This window comes from Copadichromis virginalis, linkage group LG15 (assembly GCF_057382275.1).
Source record: "Copadichromis virginalis isolate Kocher_CV1m ecotype Utaka linkage group LG15, C_Virginalis_male_GT1.1, whole genome shotgun sequence".
NCBI lineage: Eukaryota > Metazoa > Chordata > Actinopteri > Cichliformes > Cichlidae > Copadichromis > Copadichromis virginalis.
Window position 1 is genome coordinate 42,051,982 of NC_140632.1, and position 24,594 is coordinate 42,076,575.

Below are 24,594 nucleotides of genomic sequence, written 5' to 3' on the forward strand. Positions count from 1 at the left end.
CAGTTAAGATAAGTGAGATATAATTCCTACAGAGGCTATATAAAGTGCTGGTGGTTGTGAGTGGTGGTTCAGGCCATGTTATTATTGTGTGTTTGAGCGTACAGTTGTCCATTGTGGGTGTGTGTATGTTCAGTCCATGAGTTTAATGTGGGTCAGATGTCAGGAGGCAGAGTTCAGGAGTCTGACAGCTGTGGGGAAGAAGCTGTTCCGGTACCTGGTGGTCTTAGTCCGGAGGCTCCTGTAGCGCCTCCCAGAGGGCAGGAGGGTGAAGAGTCCATGTGATGGGTGACTGGGGTCTCTGATGATTTTCCCAGCCCTTTTCAGACACCGCTTCCTGTAGATGTCTTTTATGGCAGGAAGTGGTGCTCCGGCGATGCGCTGGGCAGTTTTCACAACCCTCTGCAACGCCTTCCGGTCCGAGGTAGAGCAGTTCCCGTACCAGACTGTTATACAGTTGGTCAGGATGCTCTCGATGGTGCAACGATAGAAGTTCACCAGGATGTCTGAGGACAGGTGGTTCTTCCTCAGAGTCCTCAAGAAGAAGAGGCGCTGGTGAGCCTTCTTGACCAGCTTGGAGCAGTTGGTCGTCCAGGTGAGATCCTCGGAGATGTGGACTCCCAGGAACTTGAAGCTGCTCACACGCTCCACAGCCTTCCCCTTAATGTGGATGGGTGGATGTAGGTCAGCATTCCTCCTGTAGTCCACGATGAGCTCCTTGGTCTTCTCGGTGTTAAGCAGCAGGTTGTTTCTGTCGCACCACTCAGCCTTGAGTGGTGCGACAGAAACTTAAAGCCTTGTAGGTGAGCAGCAGGACCTTAAAATCTGCTCGACCCTGACAAGGTAGCCAATGCAGAGATCTCAGAACAGGGTAATGTGCTCAAATTTCCCAGTTCTTGCTAAAATGCGAGCAGCTGCATTTTGCACCATCTGTAGACCTCTGAAACTTTTCTTTGGTAGCCCATACTATTGTTTGAGTACTTACGATTGTTTTTTTTGTACTTTTTATATTTTACATTTATATTTATTATTGAAACTTGCACCAAGGGAGTGGCACTCCAATTTCGTTGTACTCTGTACAATGACAATAAAGGCTATTCTATTCAGAAAGAAAAGCATTGCAATAATCAATACAGGAAGACACAAAAGCATGGACAAGAACCTCTGCAGTGTCGCTTGACAAAACTTGTCTGATTCTGGCGATGTTCCTCAAATGATAAAAGGCGGTCTTTGTTATCTCTTTTACATGAGATTCAAAGGAGAGCACCATGTCTAACCACACACCCAAGTTTTTTACCTTGTTCCTGCAATTTATGACACTGTCATCAATTCTCAAGATGAAATTTTGGGACAAGTGCTGAAATTTGTGTGGCTCAATGACCATCAACTCTGTCTTATCATTATTTAGGAGCAAGAAATTATCCGATAACCAGCCCCTAATTGCAGATAGACAAGATTATAGTTTAGAGACTTCAGCACAATTTCCAATGGTTAAAGGAACATAAAGCTGCAGGTCATCAGCGTAACAATGAAAGGTTACATTAAAAGAACGTAAAAGAACACCGAGAGGCAGCAGGTACATAGAAAACTGCAATGGTCCAAGTACGGAGCGCTGAGGGACCCCATGCCTCACTGCACAGGTCTCAGAGAGATAATTTTTCAAACTAACAGTCTGAGACCTCCCAGACAGGTGAGATCTCAGCCACGATAAAACATTTCCTGTAACTCCAATAAAATGTTCAAGCCTATCCAATAAAATGCAGTGATCCACAGTGCCAAACGCAGCACTTAGATCCAGCAGTAATAAAACTGAAGTGCGATCATTGTCTGCATTAACCAGCAGATCATTTACCACTTTGACTAAAGCTGTTTCTGTGGAGTGATTTGGTCTAAAAGCAGACTGACATGGTTCAAACAGATTGCTTGTTGGCAAATGCTCAGTGAGCTGCTTAAAAACCACTTTTTCAAAGATTTTAGATAAAAAAAGACAGATGTGAGATGGGTCTATAGATTGCAACCATATCAACATCCAGTCCAGGCTTTTTCAAGATCGGCACTACCACAGCTGATTTAAAACATTCAGGAAAGACTCCGGTCGTCACTGAAGTATTTAAAAGAAACAGAATGTAAGGTCCTAATACTGACCACAGTTCCTTTATAGCCCAGGCTGGTAGAGGATCCAAAGAACAGGTTGTACATCGAGCTGCTTTTACAACCTTAGTTAATCCAGACAGAGAAATAACCTCGAAGTCAGAGAACAGTTTATCAGCACCAACAGGCAAAGCAGCTGAGTAGTCTAATGAACAGCTTGAGGAGGGAGTGATCTGATTTCTAAGTGTTTCAGCCCTGTCTCTGAAGAACTTAAGAAAGTCATGAGCTATCAAATTAGAACAGCAGAGAGTTGACTTACTCTCTCTAAGTTGCGACACTGTGTTGAAAAGGAGTTTTGAGTTTTGCTTATGACTCATGATGAGATTTCAGAAATAATTTGCTTTCGCTGCTGACATCACTGATGGAAGTGAAGACAATGAGTCCTTCCAAGCCTGGAGAAATACTTCTAGTCTGGAAGATCTCCAGTGACCCTTTGCTTTTCTACAATTTCTTCTCAAGTTCAAGAGCTCCTCATTTAACCAAGACATAGGGTTCCTTTTTTGACATTTCAACTTCCTACGGGAGCAACAGAGTCCAGTAGTTCAAGAAGTGTATTATTAAGGTTCACAGTCAAGGTGTCTACACATAACTCCTGGGTAAAAATAGGGTCCAACACATCAGGTAGATGTAATTTAACTCCAAGCAATGCTTCGAGGCTAATATAACTATGATCCCCTCTCAGAAGCTGGAGATTTAGGGATTAAAATATAAAATAAAATTGCTGGGTGGTTTAGAATAGGTAAAACACAACTTTCAGCCATTGATACATTCAGCCCGTAGCCCAAGACAAGGTCTAGGGTGTGTCCCTTACGTGTTGGCCCAGACACAAATTGTGTGAAGTTTAAGGAATCAGTTACATTTAAGAAATCTTTGACTCGGGGTTTATCCTCACAACAGAGATGAATCTTAAAGTCCCCCACTATAAGAATCATTTCATAGTGAGTGATAATGTCAAGAAGTCTGAAAATTACGAAATAAACAAGTCATTATATTTAAATGGATGATAGATGACTATAATTAGAACCATGGGACAGCCTAAAGTCAGGAGTTGGGACTCAAATCAGGTAAAAGCACCAGGACTTTGTATGGGTTTGCATTTAAAACTGTCACGAGCCTGGGTCTTATGACCCAGTGTTTTGAGTTTAGTTTATTTGGATGTTTATATGATTAAGCTCATGAGGTTTTCTAGTTCTTTGTTATTAGATTCCCCTTATGTCTTCCAACCCCTGTTAAGTCTCCCTTGCCCTTCATGTGTTTCATGTCTGTTATGTTGTCAAGTTCATGTAGTCATGTCTGCGTTTCATTATGTTTCCCATTTTATTTTCTAAGAGGTTCTGTGTTTTGTTTTACTCTGTCCCTGTGGCGTTGTTATGTCCACGTCTATTGTGCCTTTCTGTCCCATGTTTCAGGTCCCTATGTTCTGTCTTCTCAGTTGCTGTTAAGTTTGCAGTCAGTGTGTTTCCTGTTTTACTTTGAAGGTCCCTGTCTCATGTGAGTGATTCTAGTTTTGCTTCCCTTGTCTCGTCCAGCCTGATTACTCCCAGCTGTGCTCTCCTTCTGTGTCTCATTCCCTCGTTATCCCTCTGTGTATTTAAGCCCTGTGTTTCTCTTTGTCACTGTTGTAGTTTCCCTCATGGCTGTGGTTCCTTGTGTGTCAGTTTATCCATGTCCCAGTTTAGTTTAGTTTAGTTTTCCATGCCATTCTGCAATAAAGCAGCTTTTTCAGTTTAATTTTGTTGTCGTGGGTTTTGTGTTTGGGTCCTTCTCCTGCCTGTACACAGCTGAAACATGACAAATACAGTCTTTGATGATAGAGACTACCCCGCCTCCCCTCCCAGACAACCTGGGGGAGCTGAAGAAGCTGGCATCGGTGGGGCAAAGTTCCAGCAAGGGTGCCACTTCACCAGCGCAGCCATGTCTCAGTTAGGAGCATGACATCCAGCTTATGAGTGCCAAAAAAGTCCCAAAGAACATGAGCTTTATTTGATACAGATCTTGCGTTTAAGAGAGCTAATTTAACTCTCTGTCCATCTGTAGTAGCAGGCAGTAAGTGTAGGTTGTTCATATTTGCTCCATCTCCCCTCGTATCCTGCTGGCATGGCGACCAATAAAGCAGCCTCGGGTGAGGGTGCTCCGATGACGTCGGGTAAACAGGAAGAAGGCAGCGCTGTTTGAGGCCAAAATAAAGTCCTAAACAGCCAGGGTCACCGATGGTAAGGACCCGCTGCATCCAAGTTCTGACCCGAACATGCTTCGCAGAGCGCATGCCGCGCATTCATCCACTTCTCCAGCGCTTCCATTTCGAAGGATTCCAGGGGGGATCACGGCGATGCAGTTCCTCCGGTACAGACACAGGGGGCGGGAGTCCTCCACATCGCTCGCTAACGTTGGGGAGCTTCAGTAGTGAGTCACGGATATTAAGCAGCGTCTGTCACTCATATACCAACAGGGAGTGAGTTTTTAAAACTTGCAGGGACACCACTAAGAACATAAAACATAAACATTGCCGAACCGAGAGTCGGCGTCCCATGACATCCGGCGCCATCTTCTTCCAAACAGTCGAACCTCAGATTCAGGAGGTCCTGGTCGCGGAACACTGGACCAGCTCTTTATCCTCTCGAGGATACTTGAGGGTGCATGGTAGTTTGCCCAACCAGTCTACATGTGTTTTGTGGACTCGGAGAAGGCATTCGACCGTGTCCCTCGGGGTGTCCTGTGGGAGGTGTTGCGGGAGTATGGGGTGTCTGGCCCATTGCTACGGGCCATTCGATCCCTATACAACCGTTGTAAGAGCTTGGTTCGCATTGCCGGCAAAAAGTCGGACTCGTTCCCGGTGGGTGATGGGCTCCGCCAGGGCTGCCCTTTGTCTCCGGTTCTGTTCATAATTTTTATGGACAGGATTTCTAGGCGCAGCCAAGTGGCGGAGGGCTTTCGCTTTGGTGGCCTCAGAATCTCATCTCTGCTTTTTGCGGATGATGTGGTTCTGTTGGCTTCATCGGGTGAGGGCCTCCAGCTCGCACTGGAACGGTTCGCAGCCGAGTGTGAAGCAGCGGGAATGAGGATCAGCACCTCCAAATCTGAGGCCATGGTTCTCAGCCGGAAAAGGGTGGAGTGCCCACTCCGGGTCGGGGATGAGTTCCTGCCCCAAGTGGAGGAGTTCAAGTATCTCGGGGTCTTGTTCGCGAGTGATGGGAGAAGGGAGCCGGAGATCGACAGATGGATTGGTGCTGCAGCTGCAGTAATGCAGACGCTGCACCGGTCCGTTGTGGTGAAGAGGGAGCTGAGTGTAAAAGCGAAGCTCTCAATTTACCAGTCGATCTACGCCCTGATAAATATCGCAATTCTTTGATCTTTGGGCTGAAGTAATGCCACTGTTTTGCACATGTCTCACTCTGTATATTTTATTTTATTTATTTTATATATTTTATTTATTGTTTACTCTATTTAATTTGTAAAATATGTGTACACACACACACACACACACACACACACACACACGTAGAAAAATATTTAGTATACACATCCAGAAATGCATATACTATTATATATTGTACATATATTTATTAGTTTCAGATGTAGCCATTCTTGTATTTTGTTTACATTATTGTATTTTGTATTCTGCTCTACAAGGGCCTGTGTTACGCCCCAAGTCTGGGCGTGTTGAGACGCACAAAAGATTCTGAGGAGAGAGAACCAAGTACCCGCCCTAGTTCCCAAAACAAACCACGAACCCGGTTATGACCAGAGATAGGCGCATTACTGTAATCCGATTACTTTTTTCAAGTAACGAGTAAAGTAAGGGATTACTATTGCAAAAATGGTAATTAGATTACCATTACTTTCCCGTATGAAACGCTGCGTTACTGCGTTACTAAAACCGTGATTTTTTTGCGAGAATGTCTCATGACAGTGACGTAAGCGAGCACGACGTTCGTGACAACAGCTGTGTGCAGATCAACAATGGATCATATATCGAGTGCAGAGAGAGTATGAGCGTGCAGCGTTTAAAGCGTGGAAGTACTGACCTTACTTTGAGTTTGATTCCATAAAAAGTGACAAAAACATTAGTGTCCGCTGTGCGTGGGAAGAAAACTTCTTTTTACAGCGAAAAAACCCCTAAACTTCCAAGCAAGCACCGAGTAGCTACGACGTAATGGGAAACTCACAGAGAAACTCGCGGATTCTTCCACTGACCGCGGCACACCTGCACCAGGGTAACCCTCCGCCTACCCCACTCCTGCTTTACAGGTGAAAATAGAGCAACAGGAGCGCTGAGTCTTTGACTTTATTTATTTTCTGCTGTGTTTTACTTGCATCTATTTGAAAGACTGAGTGTAAACACACACAAAAAATATATTTTATGTGCTGGAATGTGCAGAAAATAGGTTTAAATGTTAAACTAATTTCTTCCAGTCACAGAATGTTGCATATAATTAAATTTTTGCTTGATGCATAAAGTTAAAAGGTTAAAACTGATAAAAACAAGTTTTAAAAAGAGACTTTTCCATTTGATTACATTTTGTACGATGGATTATGTAGAAAAAGTAGAATTGGGCTGAAAGATCTATCGCTTTATCACCTATTCAGGTTGTAAATCGTGTTTTTAAAAAGTAACTAAGTAACTAATTACTTTTGAAAATAAGTAATCAGTAAAATAACGGGATTATTTTTTGGGGGAAGTAATCAGTAATTAGTTACTGATTACTTTTTCAAGTAACTTGACCAACACTGGTTATGAGTAAAAAAAAAAGGGTGATTTTATTGAGTGACAAGAAGCACAACCCCAGGGTGAACCCAAGCCAAAATAATAAACAAAACCAACCAAGTCCTGTCAGTGAAAACTAACTAAATCCTAAGAAAAAACAAAACAAACAAATGACAATAGCCCCCTTGCTTCCTAGCCCAGAAACAGGAGAAAAAGTGGCTCACCCCTTCAGCTTAAACACACGCCTTTGGCGGCTCTCAAAGAGCACGCATACACATATAAAGGATTACACAACGAATTTGGAAGCCAGGACCAGGTATGAGTCTGCTGTCAAATCGGTTCACTGTCGCACTCACTCGCTTCTCTCTCCCGGAAGCTGTCAGAGCGGCTTTAAACCCTGGTCACATGGTCATGCTTATCCAATCTGCAGCCCGGTGCTCTTCCTGAGAGGAATAACCTGCAGAGACTCTTAAACATAGTAAAAAACACAAAACAGCAGCTACACAAACATCTTATGGCCTCAGGCCGTGACAGCCTGATTTCCACTTACGAGGACATTACACTGCCACTGTTCTAACGAAATTTAAAGAGAATGTCCTAATATGTGTGGATATCAAGATCATTCTTTGTTTTTACATTCACCAGGTCCCAATTAGCCCAAATAGCAAAGAGAAATTAAAAATGTATGTCATGAAAGAGTCATCCTCACTCCTCTTAGAAATGAGCTCATTTACAATATAAAAGGTTTGTCATTAAAAACAGCTTTCAGTGCACATGTCTGTGTGCATGTTTCCATGTGAGTGCAGCGTGTTTTCCACATGCCTTGACACGCTTCTTGTGTATTTGTAATATTTCTGGTAGCAGCTGTTTATCATTCCAGGCTGGAGTGTGTGTGTGTGTGTGGTGGAGGTTTCCAGTAACTACTGGTGACTCAGGACTGGAACAGTCGGTTTTCATGGTAAACGGGCTGGTTCTCAGAACTCTTTTCCACTCTATCTGAGCACTCAAAGCATTTTATACAACTAACACATTCACCCACTCACACAAGCACATTTTTCTAAACTGTTTAGTGCTTACTGTCATTGGAGAGTGTCTTGCCCAAGGATATTTGGCATGCAAACTGGTGGAGCCTGGGATCGAACTGCCAACCTTCCAGTTAGTGGCTGTAGCTCAGGTGGTGCTCTACCACCTGAGCTACAGCCACTCCGCTTTTTGTGGAGCGTTTAGTTGGAGCATCACAAGAACTTTGTTTTGGCTACAATAGGAGTTTCACATTCACCGCCAAAGCAGCAGCCCCCACACCATGCAGGTTGAATCATTCCAGCCCCTCTGTGATGCTGCTTTCCCTTCGCCAGCTACGGGAGTAAAAGTTGTTCAGTCTCCCGCCTGTCTCCATGTCCATCCCGCAGCAGACAAGTGCTGCATTTTCCTCACCGCAACCGGTGGCTGCTTCCAGCCATAGCAGCGCCAGGCTCCACGACCACGGCTTCCAGGAGGAGGCGACGTCCACGTCGCCACCACAGCTTACAGCAGCATGAGCTATGAAGAGACTGTTCATGTTCATGAAGTGAATAAGACTGAGAATTTACCCGCCAAGTCTCCCTCGGACTGTCACAGTATGCAGCACTGTATGAATTTGTGAAGAGGACCCAAAATGCAGACATCAAGGAAAGTGTAACAAAACTTGAATGTTAACAAAAAGTGAGCTGTTTAATAGGCGGATAAAAAACATTACAAAACAAAAGGCACACGGACACTGGAGGAAAGCTAACAGAACTAAACTGGGAAAACTGAATGCTGACCACAAAATACAAAGAGCAAAACCTTAAACGTAGAAAATCCTGGCAACATGGAGACATGAAAACATGATGACCACAACAACAAACACACAAACATGAACCACACACACACTCATCTTCATCTCCATCTTTATTACAGAGTGAACCTGAAGCAGAAACAAGCAGGAACGAGCAGGAGATCATACAGGAAACAGGAGCTTTTTTACACAGTTTGGTTCTAGTGCAGGAGCTGTAATACAGAAATGAAGCACATCGTCACAGTCTGGTAACCTGACAGCAGACAGATTAAATATGCTGATAATGAACAAAAAAAAAACAACCTTTGTTTCTTTCTGAGTTTCAAAATAAAGTTTCCTGGAAAGAGCATGTGGATATTTGGCAAAAACATTACAGAAAACAAGAATTTCTGCCAGAGACAGAAAGTTCTTCCTAATATTTTGTTGTTAATGTGATGTTTGTGCGTCATTCGCCAGTTTGAACCCAGAATTTCCTGTTAATAGTTTCCAGCTTGTTGGACAGAAACGCGTCCACAGATTTCAGGGTTGTCTCTGAAGGTGAAAAATGTTTTTCTCCATCATGTTTCCACCTCCAATTCATATAAAGTGGAAAAAAACAACTTTTTTTTTACTGCCTTCAGGTGATCCTGTGAGTTTCAGGTTCTTCAGGTCATCTCTCAGGCGAGTTTCAGCCCTCAGCTCTGACTGTCAGGACAAACAACTACATGACTGAAGGTTTGTGGATGCTCACTCTACATAATCCAGTGTTCCTCTGACCTGTGAACTTCGGTTAGGTGGTGAAGGATCTGAGCCAGGCTCAGCGAGTAGCTGTTCCTGACACTGACCTGCTGATGTTTGAGCCTTCATTCATTTTCTATGTAAGAGAGTTATAATACATCTAGGAGGTCATGGCTTTCACATTCAGTGCATTATGTTGGAGTATTTAATACACAGAGTGTGTCAGAAACAGGTGAAACCTCAGTGAGTTAAAGCAGCTGATCGGAGCAGCGCTGACACGTTTAGTCATGCTGTCCACAAACCTTAGTGCTGTCTTTGTTTTGATTACTTAGAAACAGCAGAGCATGAAGAAAAGTCTTTTTTTATAGATACAAATGATTACCTGATGGCCAGAACATCTTTCTGTCACCAGTCGATCCAATAACATACGACGTGTCAGATAGGTGTTAGGATGCATTCCCGAGTCCTAAAAAGCTTCTAATGACGCAAAAAGCATTCCCAAGAGACATTGGCCATTAGGTCAATAACCCATCCAGGAATCACAGCTGGTGCGGTTCACCTGGCTCAAGCTGGAAAAGACTGCAGCTAGCACTAGCAGATGGAGGAACCGACTGCAGGTCCTGAACGAGTTGAGCCAGCCCAGTCCATTAAAACTGCTAAAGCACGTACACCCTAACCTGGTGCAGGTCTGAAGGCATACTCGTCGTTGCTGTAGTAGTTCCTCTGGATGAAGTTAGGTGTGCCACCAACAGGGGTAGGTGGAAGTTATTTACAAGTCTTTGAATGAGTCCTGGAGGGCTCTGAAGTTCACATCGGGCTGTCCGTGGTCATTGCTGAATACTCGGTTTCTGAGACATGCGAGGCATCGATGAGCCTGGTGAGCCCGGTCTTGGTGGAGTACTTGAAGATGAAGGCCTTCATGAGGTCATAGCGGTAGTTCCTGTTCAGGGAGTTGTACAGGATGGGGTTGACACAGCAATGGACCAGCGAGAAGCACTGTGTTAGGTGCAGCGACACGTCCAGGAAGTTCTCCAGCCGGCAGCTAAAGGGCAGGAGATTCAGCAGGGACAGGGTGTCCAGCAGGAGGACAGTGTGGAATGGCAGCCAGCACACCAGGAAGACTACAATGTACGTGAGGATGATCCGCCGGCTGACGCGCCGCTCCTGGTCTGAGGTGGGAGGGATGGCCGTTGCAAGGAGTAGGTAGAAGATGGTGATGACAGGGAAGGGGATGGCGAAGCCGAGCGCAAAGAAGCTCAGCTGGATGCCCACCATCCACTCCTTCGGGTTGCTGGGCGGGTACACTGGACGGCAGATGGCGCCATCATAGTGCGCTGACTTCACCGCCTGCAGGAAGTAGGTGTCTGGGATGGAGGCCACCAGCGCCATCATCCAAACCAGAACACAGATCAGCCGGCGCACCACCTTCTTCCTGCGGCTGTCGGGGGTGTCGCCAAACAGCGTGACGGACAAGTAGCGGTCGACACTCATGCAGGCAAGGAAGAAGATGCTGCTGAAGAGGTTAACGCTGAAGACCAGGTGAGTAAGTTTACAGACGGATTCTCCAAACGGCCACTGACCGCCCTTCAGCAATGAGGTCACCCAGATCGGCAGCGTGGCCACGACGCACAGGTCAGCTATGGCCAGGTTCAAGATGTACAGGTGTGTCTCATAGCGGTTCATGTCGGATCGCAGGTTGACCCAGACCACCAGGGCATTGGCGGCGAGGCCCACCAGGAAGATGAAGATGTAGAGGACGGAGAGGGTGTGAAGGAAGGCGGTTTGGTTGACGGTGCCCGAACACCTCAGCGCCTCCACGTGGGACAGGTTATGGTCAGCGGAGGTCAGGTTCAGCTCCTCCCACAGCTCAATGAGCTCAGAGAGGTCGTTAGCACTCAGACTCATGGCGACGAGGTTACACCTGGAAAACAGGGAAAGTCAGAAATATTAAATAAAAAACAAAGATGTATTTTTGATAAAAATACATTTAAATTAATGCACTGAATAAATTTCACATAATAAAAATAATAATAAATAATATGAAAATGTCATAATGAATAAATAAACCCCCAAACAACATAATTCATAAAATGTAAAAACTGTGTATTTGACTATGTGAAAGTAAAGTTTTCTGAAAGTATTCAAATTTCAAATTAAAATCTTGATGTCCATTCAGCCCATGGACCTCAGGCTTGTTTATAAGAGCAGTGTTTCCCACCAAACTCCATTCAAACATTCTTTAATTTAAGAATTTTCTTTGCGCTCCCAAATAAAGATTAAAGCGGACAAAGCTGAACGGGAGGTCGTATCAGGCGTATTGATTACAAGCAGGTTCAGGACTCCTGCTCACAAACTGTGGCTCTCCGTCAACTCGACCACACAACGAGAACACCAGCAGCTGGACAGACAGACGGAAGTCAGAGCAGGTCAAACATCCAGACTTCATTAACAAATTGAAGTGACTGAACCAACAATAACGTCAGTGTGTGATCAATAACATGTGAATGAGCTGAGAGGTCTGAAGGTTTTACTGCTGCGTTCTTTTTCCTGCTCCCGCTTGAGCAGAAAAAAGATAACCACGTCTTCCTGTTTTAACCCTCGGGAAATTCATCAGGTGCAAAATCACTAACTGAAGATCGATAAGTTTGATTTGGCAGTGAACACAGATTTAACACAGGAAATAATAAAAGACTAATATTGGAAACAAGACACATGCTGATTATTTGCATCAATAATCTGTTCTTCTGCTGCGAGTGAAACTCTCACCAAACTCCATTAAAAAATTCTCAGATTTAAGGGTTCTTTGACTTTTGGATGTTTGGGAGGGAATAAAACCTATAAGATATCAGCTTATTCCTGACAAAATGTTAGTGAAAATCAAAAACCTGTCATATTTTATTAGTTAAAAAGTCATTATGAATAAATGGTCTTAAACGTCTCATTCTTCTGCCTCTAAAACTCCTACATCATAACATCGAAAGCTTTACTTTCTCATTTTAGTTCATTTTAATCAGATCAACATTACTATGAATAATTCTTCCTGTGGATTCAGAGCATATTTTAAGATTAAAACTGATCTTTATGAGTCCACGTTTGTTTTGAGAACATTAAAACCAGAGAAGAAGAAGAAAACTGAGCCCTCAGACAGCAGACGGAGGATGAAAAGGAGGAGGAGTGTTTTATTGCTGCTGCACATAAAAACTCTGTAGGGTGCTTTAGACTGAAAGGTCATGACCTTCAAAATCAAATTTTACCGCAGCGCTGTGACAAAGAGTCAATTAGCTCGCCAATAAAACTCTAACCGGTGTCTTTTAGACAGAAAGTCTCAGATTTTACCCAAAAAAAAGCATCTAAGAGCTGAGCTCAGCACCAGTCCCCACACACACACACACACACACACACACACACACACACACACACACACAGCTGATAATTATAATGAAGACAGCGGGCCTCGGTAGGCTTTAATGCATTACAGTAAATATGAGCTCTTTATCATGTGACTTACACACAGGTGTGCATACAGTAAGCACCAGCTTTGATGCTTTAAAAGAGTGGAAGCCAACAAGGCTCAGCGCAGCTGTTTGAAACATCTGGATGAACCTCCAGCCACAGACACACTGTTACATCTGTAATAAGTGACAGCGTGTCTGTGTAATAAAGCAACGTGGGTCACACCTGTGTTTACCTGCCGGGCTCGTGCTGAGTCCTCATACATACAGTCAGCACGGAGCTCCATTCAAAGGAAATCCAGGTCCCTGAACGCAGGGTGAGCCACCAGTCAGAGGGCCATAAATTGGCCTCAGCGCCCTCAGAGCCAGAGTCCGTTCAAAAATCCCCTACGGTTCGTTTGGAGTTTGAGGCATTTCAGCATGAAGTGTGAGGCCTGAGCGCTCGCACCGCCCCCTTTGTAACTCGGCTCAGGCGCCGTGGACACAGCTTTGCACGGACCCACTCTTTAACCCTTTAATCCCCGGATCTTCCTACTGCAGGCGCAGATCTCACTAAGATCCACGACAGTTCACGTGCCTGCGCGCTGAAATCATCTCACCTGCAGGCACGTGCACGCTACAAAAACAGCTCATGTTGGCGCGTGCACACGTTAGCTACCTGTGTGCACGCGCGCTGAGCTGACTGAGTACTGCGGGTTAAAAATGCGTTAAAACGTCCGCTAAGTAAAGTTTGCTGGTAAACACAAACTGCCTAATGCAAACACGAGTGTTCGCAAACGGACAAGCTGCGTGCCGAAGGCACGGCGCGACTCCAGCGGCTCGTGGGAACTTTCAGCCGTCCGCATGCATGAGACCGTGCACGTGCCCGCACAACTAAACTTAAATAGGACATTTTTTAAACCGAGTCTGGCTAAGCCGCTGCAGAAATAAGCTTTTCCGATCAGCTTTAGTGGAGCACAAACTGGAGCAATAACGAACTCCATTTGAAAAAACGCCTGATTTAAGAATTGTTTGCTCGATGGTGAAAAGTAAAGTAGAGATATTTAAGAAGACTGATGACAGGCTTCCTGTCGGCGCAGAGTCCGCTCTGCTTCATTGCCCGTTCATCTCTGAGTCACACCTGATGCTATAAACAGCTTTTACCTGTATCCCTAACCTGTAAAAACATCTCTTTTCCCAGCGGACCCTGGAGCAGACATCAGCCTGAACGCTGCACAACTTACAGCACAAGAAGGGCGGCTCGGTCCGGATCAGTCCGGATCCACGGCGGGTCAGAGGGCACAGAGTCCGGCAGAGGGTCGCAGGCGGTCTCCCCGGGTCCCCCCACACTGCGGTTTAAATGAGAGAAGAAGAAACGCCCACAGAGGCAGCCCCACTCTGCGTGATTTATTACAGCTTCAGCTGCGGAACAATGAAACTGCGGAGGCGTGAGAGAAAGCGCCAAAAACAAAGAGGAACGGAGGAAAGGAAGAAGGAACGCCACTAAACTTAAATAGTACATTTTTTAAACCGAGTCTGGCTAAACGTGACAGCCGCTGCAGAAATAAGCATCAGGAAGAAATAAAACATCCACTATTAAAACTGGTCAAATAAAATATAACAAAATAAATAAATTCATTACAAATAAATGCATAACAATCTTGTTTTTATTAAAAGTGAGGTTAAATTTCATAAAACATGTTTAAAATTGAATACTATCCAAGAACTACATGGTAATATTAAAAAATAAAATAGATATGATTGTATTCTTTCAGTATCATCAATAATTTACCGCATATTTATTCGTCTTTTATTTTCACATGTTAAATGAACCTCATTAATAAAGCTCTGATGGCGTCTGTAGCTTGGACCATCAGTCACAGAGGCCTGTGGGCTTCAAGTCAAGTCAAGTCAAGTCAAGTTTATTTATAGAGCACATTTAAAAACAACCAAGGCTGACCAAAGTGCTGTACAGTAAATACAGATAAAATACAATAGAACACAATTTCGTAATAACACCTCGCTGATAAAAATAAAATAAAAATATATAAAACAAATAAATTAAACCTTTCTAAAAGCCAATGAAAAGAGGTGAGTTTTAAGAGCGGTTTTAAAAGTTTCTAGGCTTTTGGAGAGTCTGACGTGAGGAGGTAAACTGTTCCACAGTCTGGGTGCAGCCACAGCAAACGCCCTCTCTCCCTTTGTCTTTAATTTATACCTGGGAACATCTAAAAGCATCAGGTCGGCTGACCTCAAAGATCTCCTGGGGCGATAAGTACTAAGGAGTTCTGACAGGTAAGAAGGTGCAGTGCCATTTAAAACCTTAAAAGCCAGCAATAAGATTTTAAAATCAATCCTAAAGGCAACTGGGAGCCAGTGGAGAGAGCAGAGAACCGGAGTGATGTGGTCTCTTTTTTTTGAACCGGTCAACAGGCGAGCGGCAGCGTTCTGCACCAGTTGAAGGCGATGTAGACAGGAACGATCTAGGCCAGCATAGAGGGAATTGCAGTAGTCTAGCCGTGAAGTAATAAAAGCATGGACCACTCTTTCTAGATCGTTCCTGCAAAGGTAAGACTTGACTTTGGCTAAAATCCGCAAATGATAAAAAGATCCCTTAACTACAGAGCTGATTTGTTTATCAAGTTTAAAAGCATTGTCAAAAATAACTCCAAGACTCTTAATGGAAGAAGTGCAATCGGAGGCTTCGAACCTCTCAGCAGTCCCCCCTCTGCTGTGTTGGCTCAAACCTGAAGGCCTTCCCTGATAAACACGTCTGCACGCAGCAGGTGTTTCTCTAAAACCTGTTCACTCCTGTCAGCACTAGCCTTTCCAGATGTGCCAGCTGTCAGCACCATCAGCAGCATCTAACACTGATCCCTGCACACAGAGATTCCTCCAGATTTTCTGTCTGTGGATGAAATGACATTCTACAGATGATGAAACTGAAACTGTTCTATCTAAGATGCTCTTCTTATACCCAATCACAGTATGGACCTGCTACCAAATAACCTTTTCAGCTGCTAAATGTTTCTACAGCTGTTTCTCCTTCGTCCCACCTACTTTTACAAGTTTATGTTGCCTGGTTACAACTTTCTGAGACATTTTTCAGCCACCAAGCTCAGTTTTCTTTGTTCTAATGTGAATAAAATGTTCTCTGTTATTCATGTTTGAAACGTTTCACAACTTTTTCAGGACTGAGTTGAAAAACACCAAATTAAACCAGGTTCTGTGTGAACCACAGTGTGGAGTGATGTGGGTCAGAATTTCAAAGTAAAGTCCAGACTGTATTTTAAAGATGGCTATCACTCATAGACTCTGAGCTGTACTCAGACACATCCAAATAAAGTCCAAGAACTTCACCAAAACGGAGCTTCAGACATTCAGGCTGTTATTGTGAAGGAGCTAACACTGTTGCAGCTTTAAAAGTGAAGGATTTTAAAATAAAACCACAGGCCCTGGTGTGCTGTGGTGTTAAAGGCATCTGAGGCAGGTTTGAGTGTAAACTCTACAAACAGGAAGCCAAACAATGAACACAGCTGAGTATTTGAATTCACAAACTTTATTCATAAAAATAGTGGGCTTCCTCCTCCTCGTCTTCCTCCGCTCCCTCAGAGGAACAAACACCGAGGATTCCCACAGACGAGGAGGAGGAAGGGGGGGCTCCCGGGCCTGCTGGTCACTGTGGCAACAGGCCGAGGTCTTCAGGTATCCAGATTCCAGGGCTCAGTTTGACCACAGGAGCTTAGCGAGCCCTGTCTGACCTTTGACCTGCAGCACACTGCTCATGTCAGCAGCAGCAGTTTGACCAAACACAGCCAATTAACTGTAGCTATAGACAGCAGCAGGAAGGTCATGCCCCCAATAATCAATGATCAATAATCATCAGTCATCATGAAAATAAATACAAATATTTACAGAAAGAAGAAGAAGTAAAACATTTAAAAACATAAAACAGATAACAATAAAGAAATAATAGAAAAATAATTATTTATAAATGTATAATGAATCAAATAACGTAAAGTAAAACAAATAAATAAAAAATAACTGACAAAAAGTCAATAAAACCACGAGAAAAACACAAAATAAATATAAATATTCAGGAACTTTAAAAATAAATAAAACAAACACAGAAAACAGAATAAATAAAATGACAATTAAAATAAGATGATAATAAAAATACTTTACTACTATGATTAATAAGAACAACAATAACAATAATAATTTTAGTCATGATGATGATGATGATGCTGTGCGAGGTCGCCTCAGGCTGTCTCGGATGTTTTTTGTTTATTATTGTGATTTTATCGTCCAGCTGCACGCCGTCCTTTGCAGGAAATTGACGTCTCCCAACAGGAAGTGCTCATTCAGCTGCACCTGGGGCACTTCCTGCCTTGTCCTGAGAAAATGAAGCTTCACACACACACACACACACACACACACACACACACACACACACACACACACACACACACACACACACACCTGGTCCTCTGAGTGTGTGTGAGACAGGAAGTGGAACAGAAGTGCACACAGAGCTGCCACAGACTCACCTGACCTCACCTGTTTGCCTCTGACCCACCAAGATGCTAACAAATACTTATTATACCACTACTAGTACTCAGTACCAGTACTTCACACAGTGCTAACAGCACCACAGGTACTACTGCTGCTGCTGATCACCACTTGCACTCGTGTATATATCATGTATATATCTATCTATCTACTTAGCACTTTTAATTCTTATTCTCATTTTTATTTTCATGTCTATTTAAGCTTAATTTATAACAGTATTTATAACAGTATGTTTGCACTGCTTTATTACCTATTCAGGTTGTAAATTACGTTTTTAAAAAGTAACTACCGTATTTCCCGGACTACAAAGCGCACCTAAATATTAGCCGCACAAGCTAAAATCAGGGGAAAATCCTGTTTTGTACATACATTAGCCGCACCTGACCAAAAGCCGCAGGTGTTTCAATGTTGACTTATCATATGTAAGAGAATATGCACAAAGGGAATTGTCAGGAAAGAGATGGCTGTTTGGAGACATCACTTTTATTAATATTTTGAAAAACAAGTTATGGGTACATATTTGCACATGTAGTACATAACAATAACCTACAGCACACCAGAACAATAGATTCGGCCTACCTTTTAGGCTCAGGTGCAGTGACACAGCTTTAACAAGAAGAAAAGTCAGTCATTCACCACCATCTTTCTCTTCTTCCTACGCACTAAAACCACCAAAGTCCTCTTCTCCAGTGTCGGATACAAACAGGCTCATGATGGCTTCGTCATCCACTCTTCTTCTCTCCTTCGTTGTCACTTTCAAAACCAAAGAAATCCTCATTGTCAGTGTCAGAGTCGAACACCCTCAGAAGGGCCGTGGCGGTGTCCTCCTCTCCATCATGCAGCAGTCCAGCCCTTCAAAATCCGTTGGTGATCGTGGATGTTTTCACACTTTTCCACGCTGTCAGAATCTACCGGTGGAGTTGGGCATAACTTGCTTTTTGGGCATAACTTGCAAGTTTATCGCCGCTCATCATCCACGACTCCCGCTGAACGCGTAGCGCTACTTTGAAGTTTGTTTTTCGCGCTACTTCGTACGGCACTACGTTGCCTGGCGGACGGACATGTGACTAACATACCACTCTTGAACCCCGATCCTTCCGCCAGGCAACGTAGTGCCGTACAACAGCGGAACACACAAAACAAATCGTCTTACGATATGACAAAAATCACGGACAATCCATAGAAAAGCCGCACCTGACTAAAAGCCGCAGGGTTCAAAGCTTGTGCAAAAAGTAGCGGCTTATAGCCCGACATTTACGGTAAGTACTTTTGAAAGCAAGTAATCAGAAAAGTAATGGGATTACTTTTGGGGCAGTAATCAGTGATTAGTTACTGATTACTTTTTTCAAGTAACTTGACCAACACTGCCCGTGAAAGTAGAAAAGCTCTATATAAGAATCGGTCCATTTACCATTTCATTGAGAGGAACTACAGTTAAAACTCACCAGTCACAGAGTGTCCCTGACTGCACACTGAGAGGTGAGACAGGCAGACCGCCATTACTGTGTCAGAGAGGCATCTCAGTGGATCGGACTCACGGAGCTCTGTGGGTGGTGTGGATGCCACCCAAGTGGGATACATTCATCCTCTCAGGGCTCCTCACTGTGTCAGCTCAGGATCTGTGGGACGGAGAACAGTCGTGTTTCAGGTCCAGACACATCCTGAAGGAGAGTGATTTAATCAGAGAGTCAGATGAGGAGAACAGAGGAGGAGTTCAGAGCCCTGCTCCAGTAAACAGCTTCCACAAACTCAGAGTCAACAGTCAACAATCAACATAAACAAACTCTGGTTGATGTTGATTGTTGACTTTCTCCTGTGGAGACCTCTGTGTGGTAGGACTGTTTCATTTTCTCATACATGTTTCAGTGATTCCACTGACTCCCTCCTCTCATGCTGACAGGGTGTCTCGGTCCTGTTAGACACTTTGTTTTCTTCACTCTGCTGATTTTTCTCCACCAGACTGTGAGTCATTTTTCATGCTGGCCTCTATGCTGAGGAATGCTCATGTGAGTTTATCTCAGACATCACAGTCAGAGTTCATGTCACAGCAGTTCCATAGTTCAGCGAAGCACACGGAGACACGAGGCAGCCACCCCCCGTTTAAGACAACAAGATTACAAGCAGCTGTGGATCAGAGGACTTGGAGGACTCGAAAGACTGCGGTCGACCTCAGCAGTCTTCAGGAAACCAGGTCTCGGTGTCACTGCGGTAAGTCTCTGATGATTCTCTATCGGTCCGTTAGCATCAGACTGTGAACCAGGACAGAAATATTAACCATGAAAGCCTGAAATTTTCAATTATTAAATGTATCCTTTGGGACAGATGCATGAAAAATGTTGGAGTACTGAAAGCGTCCAGCACTCTTGCAAAGTCCCAGGTGTGAGCAAACGCACTAATAAAAAACTTCATACTGTAGAAGATACCTAGTGAAATCATTTTGAAATATTTATATTTCTCAGTGGTGCAAAAATAAAGAATACTTTGTTTACTCGGATACTTTGTTACTTTGTTGGATGGAGCAAATATGACCATCTGTACCACAGAGATCATCAGCACATAGTCTGATCCCAGATTCCAGATGACACTCTGACTCTGAAAATAATCTTGGTAAATAAGTGCATGTGTGTACATATTTGTGCATATCCTTCATGTTTTATTTGGGAATATTAATGAATTGTAGCTCATTGAATTATCACGAATGTGGATTTTTTATGAATATGCCTCTGATATGTTTTAATGTCTCTCACATTACAGCTCCGCATTCACTTTGATGCTGAGAGCAGAGAAAATGTCAGATCTTTATCTTTGTTCCTTATCAGATATATTTATGCTCCAACATACGCCCCTCTGACTCCGCCCCTCGTCTGTCACTTCCTGGTTCACACAGCTGATGATCACATGAGAGCGCTTCACTCTGCAGCAGACCATCTTCATCTATGACGCTCTTATCTTCAGTCTGTCAACGGTGTGGGACAAAGATGCCACCATCGTGGTTTGATCTGTTCCTCTGATTGGATCACAGAAGTTCATTCCTGTTATGTTTCAGGCTCAGACTGTGATCCTCCAATCACAGCACTCTGATATGACGATGTGATCTTCACTGTGGCGTGCTTCTGTCACCGCTCTTCTTTTTTCCTAGCTCCTTACTGCCGTTCCTGCCCCCCTTTCTGTCATGTCAGGACTCAGGATCACTGCTGGGAGTCTCTGATCATTCAGCTCTCATTTTGAACAGCAGCAAACCAAGCTCAGTGCTCACTGAGACCACAGACTGCTGACACTTTACCATAAACAACACTCCAGCTGTCAAACATGAGAGGCTAAAGTGAACTTTATCAGAAAACCACTCAGATCTGAAGTTTCACTTCCAGAAATGAAGCAGCAGTAAAACAGTAATGCTGAGGACAATCAGCATGGACATGTTTGATCAAAGAGTCCCTGAAACATCATAGACAGATGTTCACGTTAAACGTTATAAATGAAGGGTTGGAGTGGCGACCTTTGGCTTTGTGGATATGTTACCTTCCTGATGAAGCCCTTTCTGTTATTGTTGATGTGAACAGTCACATTATCCCAGCACACAGTCAATATTCATCATAATGAATCCAGATCAGGCTTTCCAAACATCACAGGACAGATCCAGAACAGGCGCAGCAAAAATAGGTACACCGTTTGCTTTACTTGAACACATTTCATTGATCTTAAACTGAAAGCAGGTTAAACCACTCTTCTCCTGACATATCTGAGGGTTTCTTCTGCGATAACCTAATTATTATGGAGACCGGGATCTCTCTTTCCAGACTATGGTTCCAGTTAACATACTACCAAAGCTTCTCGGGTAATTCAAATTTGAGAGGTTTGCAGATTCCTGCTGTTTCTGGATTGTTTTTCCGCCTCGTGTCAGATTATTTAAATCTTTGAATTTTCATTTGCTGGGAACGTCTAGCAGAAGCCCCAGTCCGCGAGGTCTTCAACGCACACCTCCGGCAGAGCTTCAATAGCATTCCGAGGGAGACTGGGGACATTGAGTCTGAATGGACCATGTTGTGGTTGCTCCATTTTCCTTTTGTTTTGCTTTGTTCATTTGTCTCTTTTAATTCTATTTTTTTGTACATTTTCAAAATGTTCAAAATAAAGATTCAATCAATCAATCAAACCATGTTCAGCGTCTCCATTGCCGAAGCTGCTGCATTGAGCTGCAGCTGGAAGGTGGTTGGTGCCTGTCGTGGTGGTAACACCCGAACCAAATGGTGGACACCAGAGGTGAAGGGAGCCACCAGGCTGAAGAAGGAGTCCTATTGGGCTTAGCTAGCCTGTGGGACTTTGGAGGCAGCTGACAGGTACCGACAGGCCTAGCAGAATGCGGCTCGGGCAGTGGCTGAAGCAAAAACTCAGGTGTGGGAGGAGTTCAGAGAGGCCATGGAAAAAGACTTTCAGACTGCCTCGAAGAGATTCTGGCAAACCGTCAGGAGTCTCAGGAGGGGAAAGCGGTGCTCTACCTGCACTGTGTATAGTTGGCTGAGAGCTGCTGACTTTGACTGAGAAAATTGCGGTGGAAGGAATACTTCGAGGACCTCTTTAATCCCACTGACAATCCCACCTCATCCGAGGAGGAAGCAGAGTCTGGGGATGATGGGGATGACCCGCCAATTCCCGGCCCCGGATAAAGCTGTCATGGTCCTGGGTCGTGTGACCCAGTGTGTTATGCTTAGCCTATTTTGATGTTTATTATTTTAGGTTCTCTAAGGTAGTCCAGCCATTTGTATATATCACCCCTGCATTACGTCTCCCTTGCCCTTCGTGTGTTTATGTCTGTGTGTCTTGTACTGTCAAGTTCATGCTGTCAGTTATGTCACCTCCCCCTGTACTATGTCTCCCCGGGTCATGTCTCATGTTTCCTGTTTTACTTTGAAGGCCTGCATTCACTGTCAGTGTATTCAGTTTTACTCCTCCTGTGCTGTCGTTAAGTTCATGTGTGTCAGCTGAGTTCCCATGTGTGGTCACTTCCCCTGATCATCCCTCATGTGTATTTAGTCTCTGTGTTTCATACAGTCTGCGTCGCGTCGTCTGTGTTCCCACCCTCCGTGTTTCCATGCCTGGTCTGTTGTCTTCCAAGCCATAGCCTCACCATCGTTTGTTCCCAGTTCAGGTTTCTGTTTAGCCACGTTATCCCTGCTGTATTTGTACACCTTGTTTTCAGCCATATTAAAGGCTCGCCTTCTCTTAAAGCTCACTCCCGTCTGCTCACTCGTGTACGCACCTGGGTCCATTACACGCATTCTCCACTCGGTCCGTCACAGCGGACCATGACAAAAGCGGAAGAAGATGGATGGATGGATGGAATTTTCATTTGCTGATGTGGGAGCAGGAGGAGGTCGGGGGTCCATGTTATTAGCTAAAGTCATTTTAATGTCTTCAGGCACTGATGTTCCACAGCCCGGGGTAGGCAAGAACTAAAAACATAAAAAAGAAAAAGATAAGGACTTAGTAACAATAACTGAAGGGACACTGGATTATATGGATGGATGGATGGATGGAGCGACCATGGTTCAGGGGGTTGGGAAGCTCATCTTGTAACCGGAAGGTTGCTTGTCCGATTCCCAGCTCTGTCTGTCCTGGTCATTGTGTCCTTCACCCAACCGCCTACTGGTGTTGGCCGGAGGGGCCGATGGCGCGATATGGCAGCCTCTCTTCTGCCAGTCTGCCCCAGCGCAGCTGTGGCTACAACTGTGATTTGCCTCCACCACTCTCACATTCCACCAGTGTGTGAATGTGAGAGTGAATGAATAGTGGTGCTGTAAAGCACTTTGAGTGTCTAGAAAAGCACTATATGAATGCAGTCCATTATTATGAATGGAGGGATGTATAGACCAGTTTCAGGCCTCAATGGTGTTCACTTAAAAGTATCTGAACTCTCTTGGTGTGTGAATGCCATTAAAATAAAAACCCCTGTGGGCTTACTTTGTGTTTGGATAATGGTGCTGGTGGAACATGCTGTCTAACATGTCACTCCAAAATCTCCCACAGGTGTTCAGCTGAGATCAGCACTTCATCTTCCTGCTCATCAGAGCATTCAGCAGTTCTACCGACATCCACCTCTGCATTAGAGTTCCCACTGGATCATCCTTAGGTTTATGTTGTAAGGATGGATGGACCTGTAGAGGAGAAGAAGATGGGATCTGCAGGTAGGAGATAAGTTTGTCTCAGTACATGTTAATGAGGCAGAAACACATGCAGTCCAAGCTACCCAGTCATAGCTGTTGTTGTTTCCATGGAGAACCTGCTGCTCTTCATCACTCAGACCCTTAATGTCAGGGTGGCCGGACTGGAGATGCGCTAACTCCATAGAGGGTGTCACACGGTTTTCTCATAGAAACTCTGAGAAGAAAAAAAATCTGATCTGGATTAAAAGAGATATTCATTCAATTCAATTCTGTCCAAATTTATTTATAAAGCGCCAAGTCACACAGTCGCCTCAAAGCACTTTATATTATAAGGCAGATCCTACAACAATACATACAGAGGAAAAACCCAACAATCATATGACCCCTATGAGCAAGCACAATGGGAAGGAAAAACTCCCTTTTAACAGGAAGAAACCTCCAGCAGAACCAGGCTCAGGGAGGGGCGGGGCCATCTGCTGTGATTGGTTGGGGTGAGAGAAGGAAGACAGGATACAGACATGCTGTGGAAGAGAGACAGAGGTTAATAACAGATATGATTCAATGCAGAGAGGTCTGTTAATACATAGTGAGAAGAAGAAACACCCAGTGCATCATGGGAATCCCCCAGCAGCCTACATCTATTGCAGCATAACTAAGGGAGGATTCAGGGTCACCTGGTCCAGCCCTAACTATATGCTTTAGCAAAAAGGAAAGTTTGAAGCCTAATCTTGAAAGTAGAGATAGTGTCTGTCTCCTGAATCCAAACTGGAAGCTGGTTCCACAGAAGAGGGGCCTGAAAACTGAAGGCTCTGCCTCCCATTCTACTTTTAAATACTCTAGGAACAATAATATGTATATCCATATTGTTGTGCTGTGCACTGAACTAGTGATGGTAAATTTGATTCTTTTTACTGAATCGAGTGTTAATGAGTCACTCACCAAAGTGAATCGGATTTTTTGAGTCATTTGATTCACTGAGTCAGTTGACCAGAGAGTGCGAAAATTTTACATTTTCACTCAAACTTAATTTGTTTCCCTTTTCAT

General features: G+C 44.1%; 2 protein-coding genes across 2 annotated transcripts in view; one reads left to right on the top strand and one right to left on the bottom strand.

The window, feature by feature from the left end:
- Positions 1-8,560: 8,560 nt before the first annotated feature.
- Positions 8,561-14,358, bottom strand: LOC146693094 (atypical chemokine receptor 3-like). Its single transcript, XM_085433458.1, has 2 exons — positions 14,062-14,358; positions 8,561-11,307 (listed from the first exon to the last, which is right to left on the bottom strand). Exons 1-2 carry the CDS (start codon positions 14,337-14,339, stop codon positions 10,194-10,196), a joined length of 1,392 nt encoding a protein of 463 aa, XP_085289584.1. The 5' UTR covers positions 14,340-14,358; the 3' UTR covers positions 8,561-10,193.
- Positions 14,359-19,440: 5,082 nt separating this feature from the next.
- LOC146693095 (protein NLRC3-like) overlaps positions 19,441-24,594 on the top strand; it is a 37,532-nt gene continuing 32,378 nt past the window's right edge. Inside the window, exons 1-2 of the mRNA XM_085433459.1 lie at positions 19,441-19,597; positions 23,414-23,571. Of these exons, the coding sequence (XP_085289585.1) occupies positions 23,532-23,571 (40 nt within the window). The 5' untranslated portion in view covers positions 19,441-19,597; positions 23,414-23,531. The remainder of the gene's footprint in view (positions 19,598-23,413; positions 23,572-24,594) is intronic.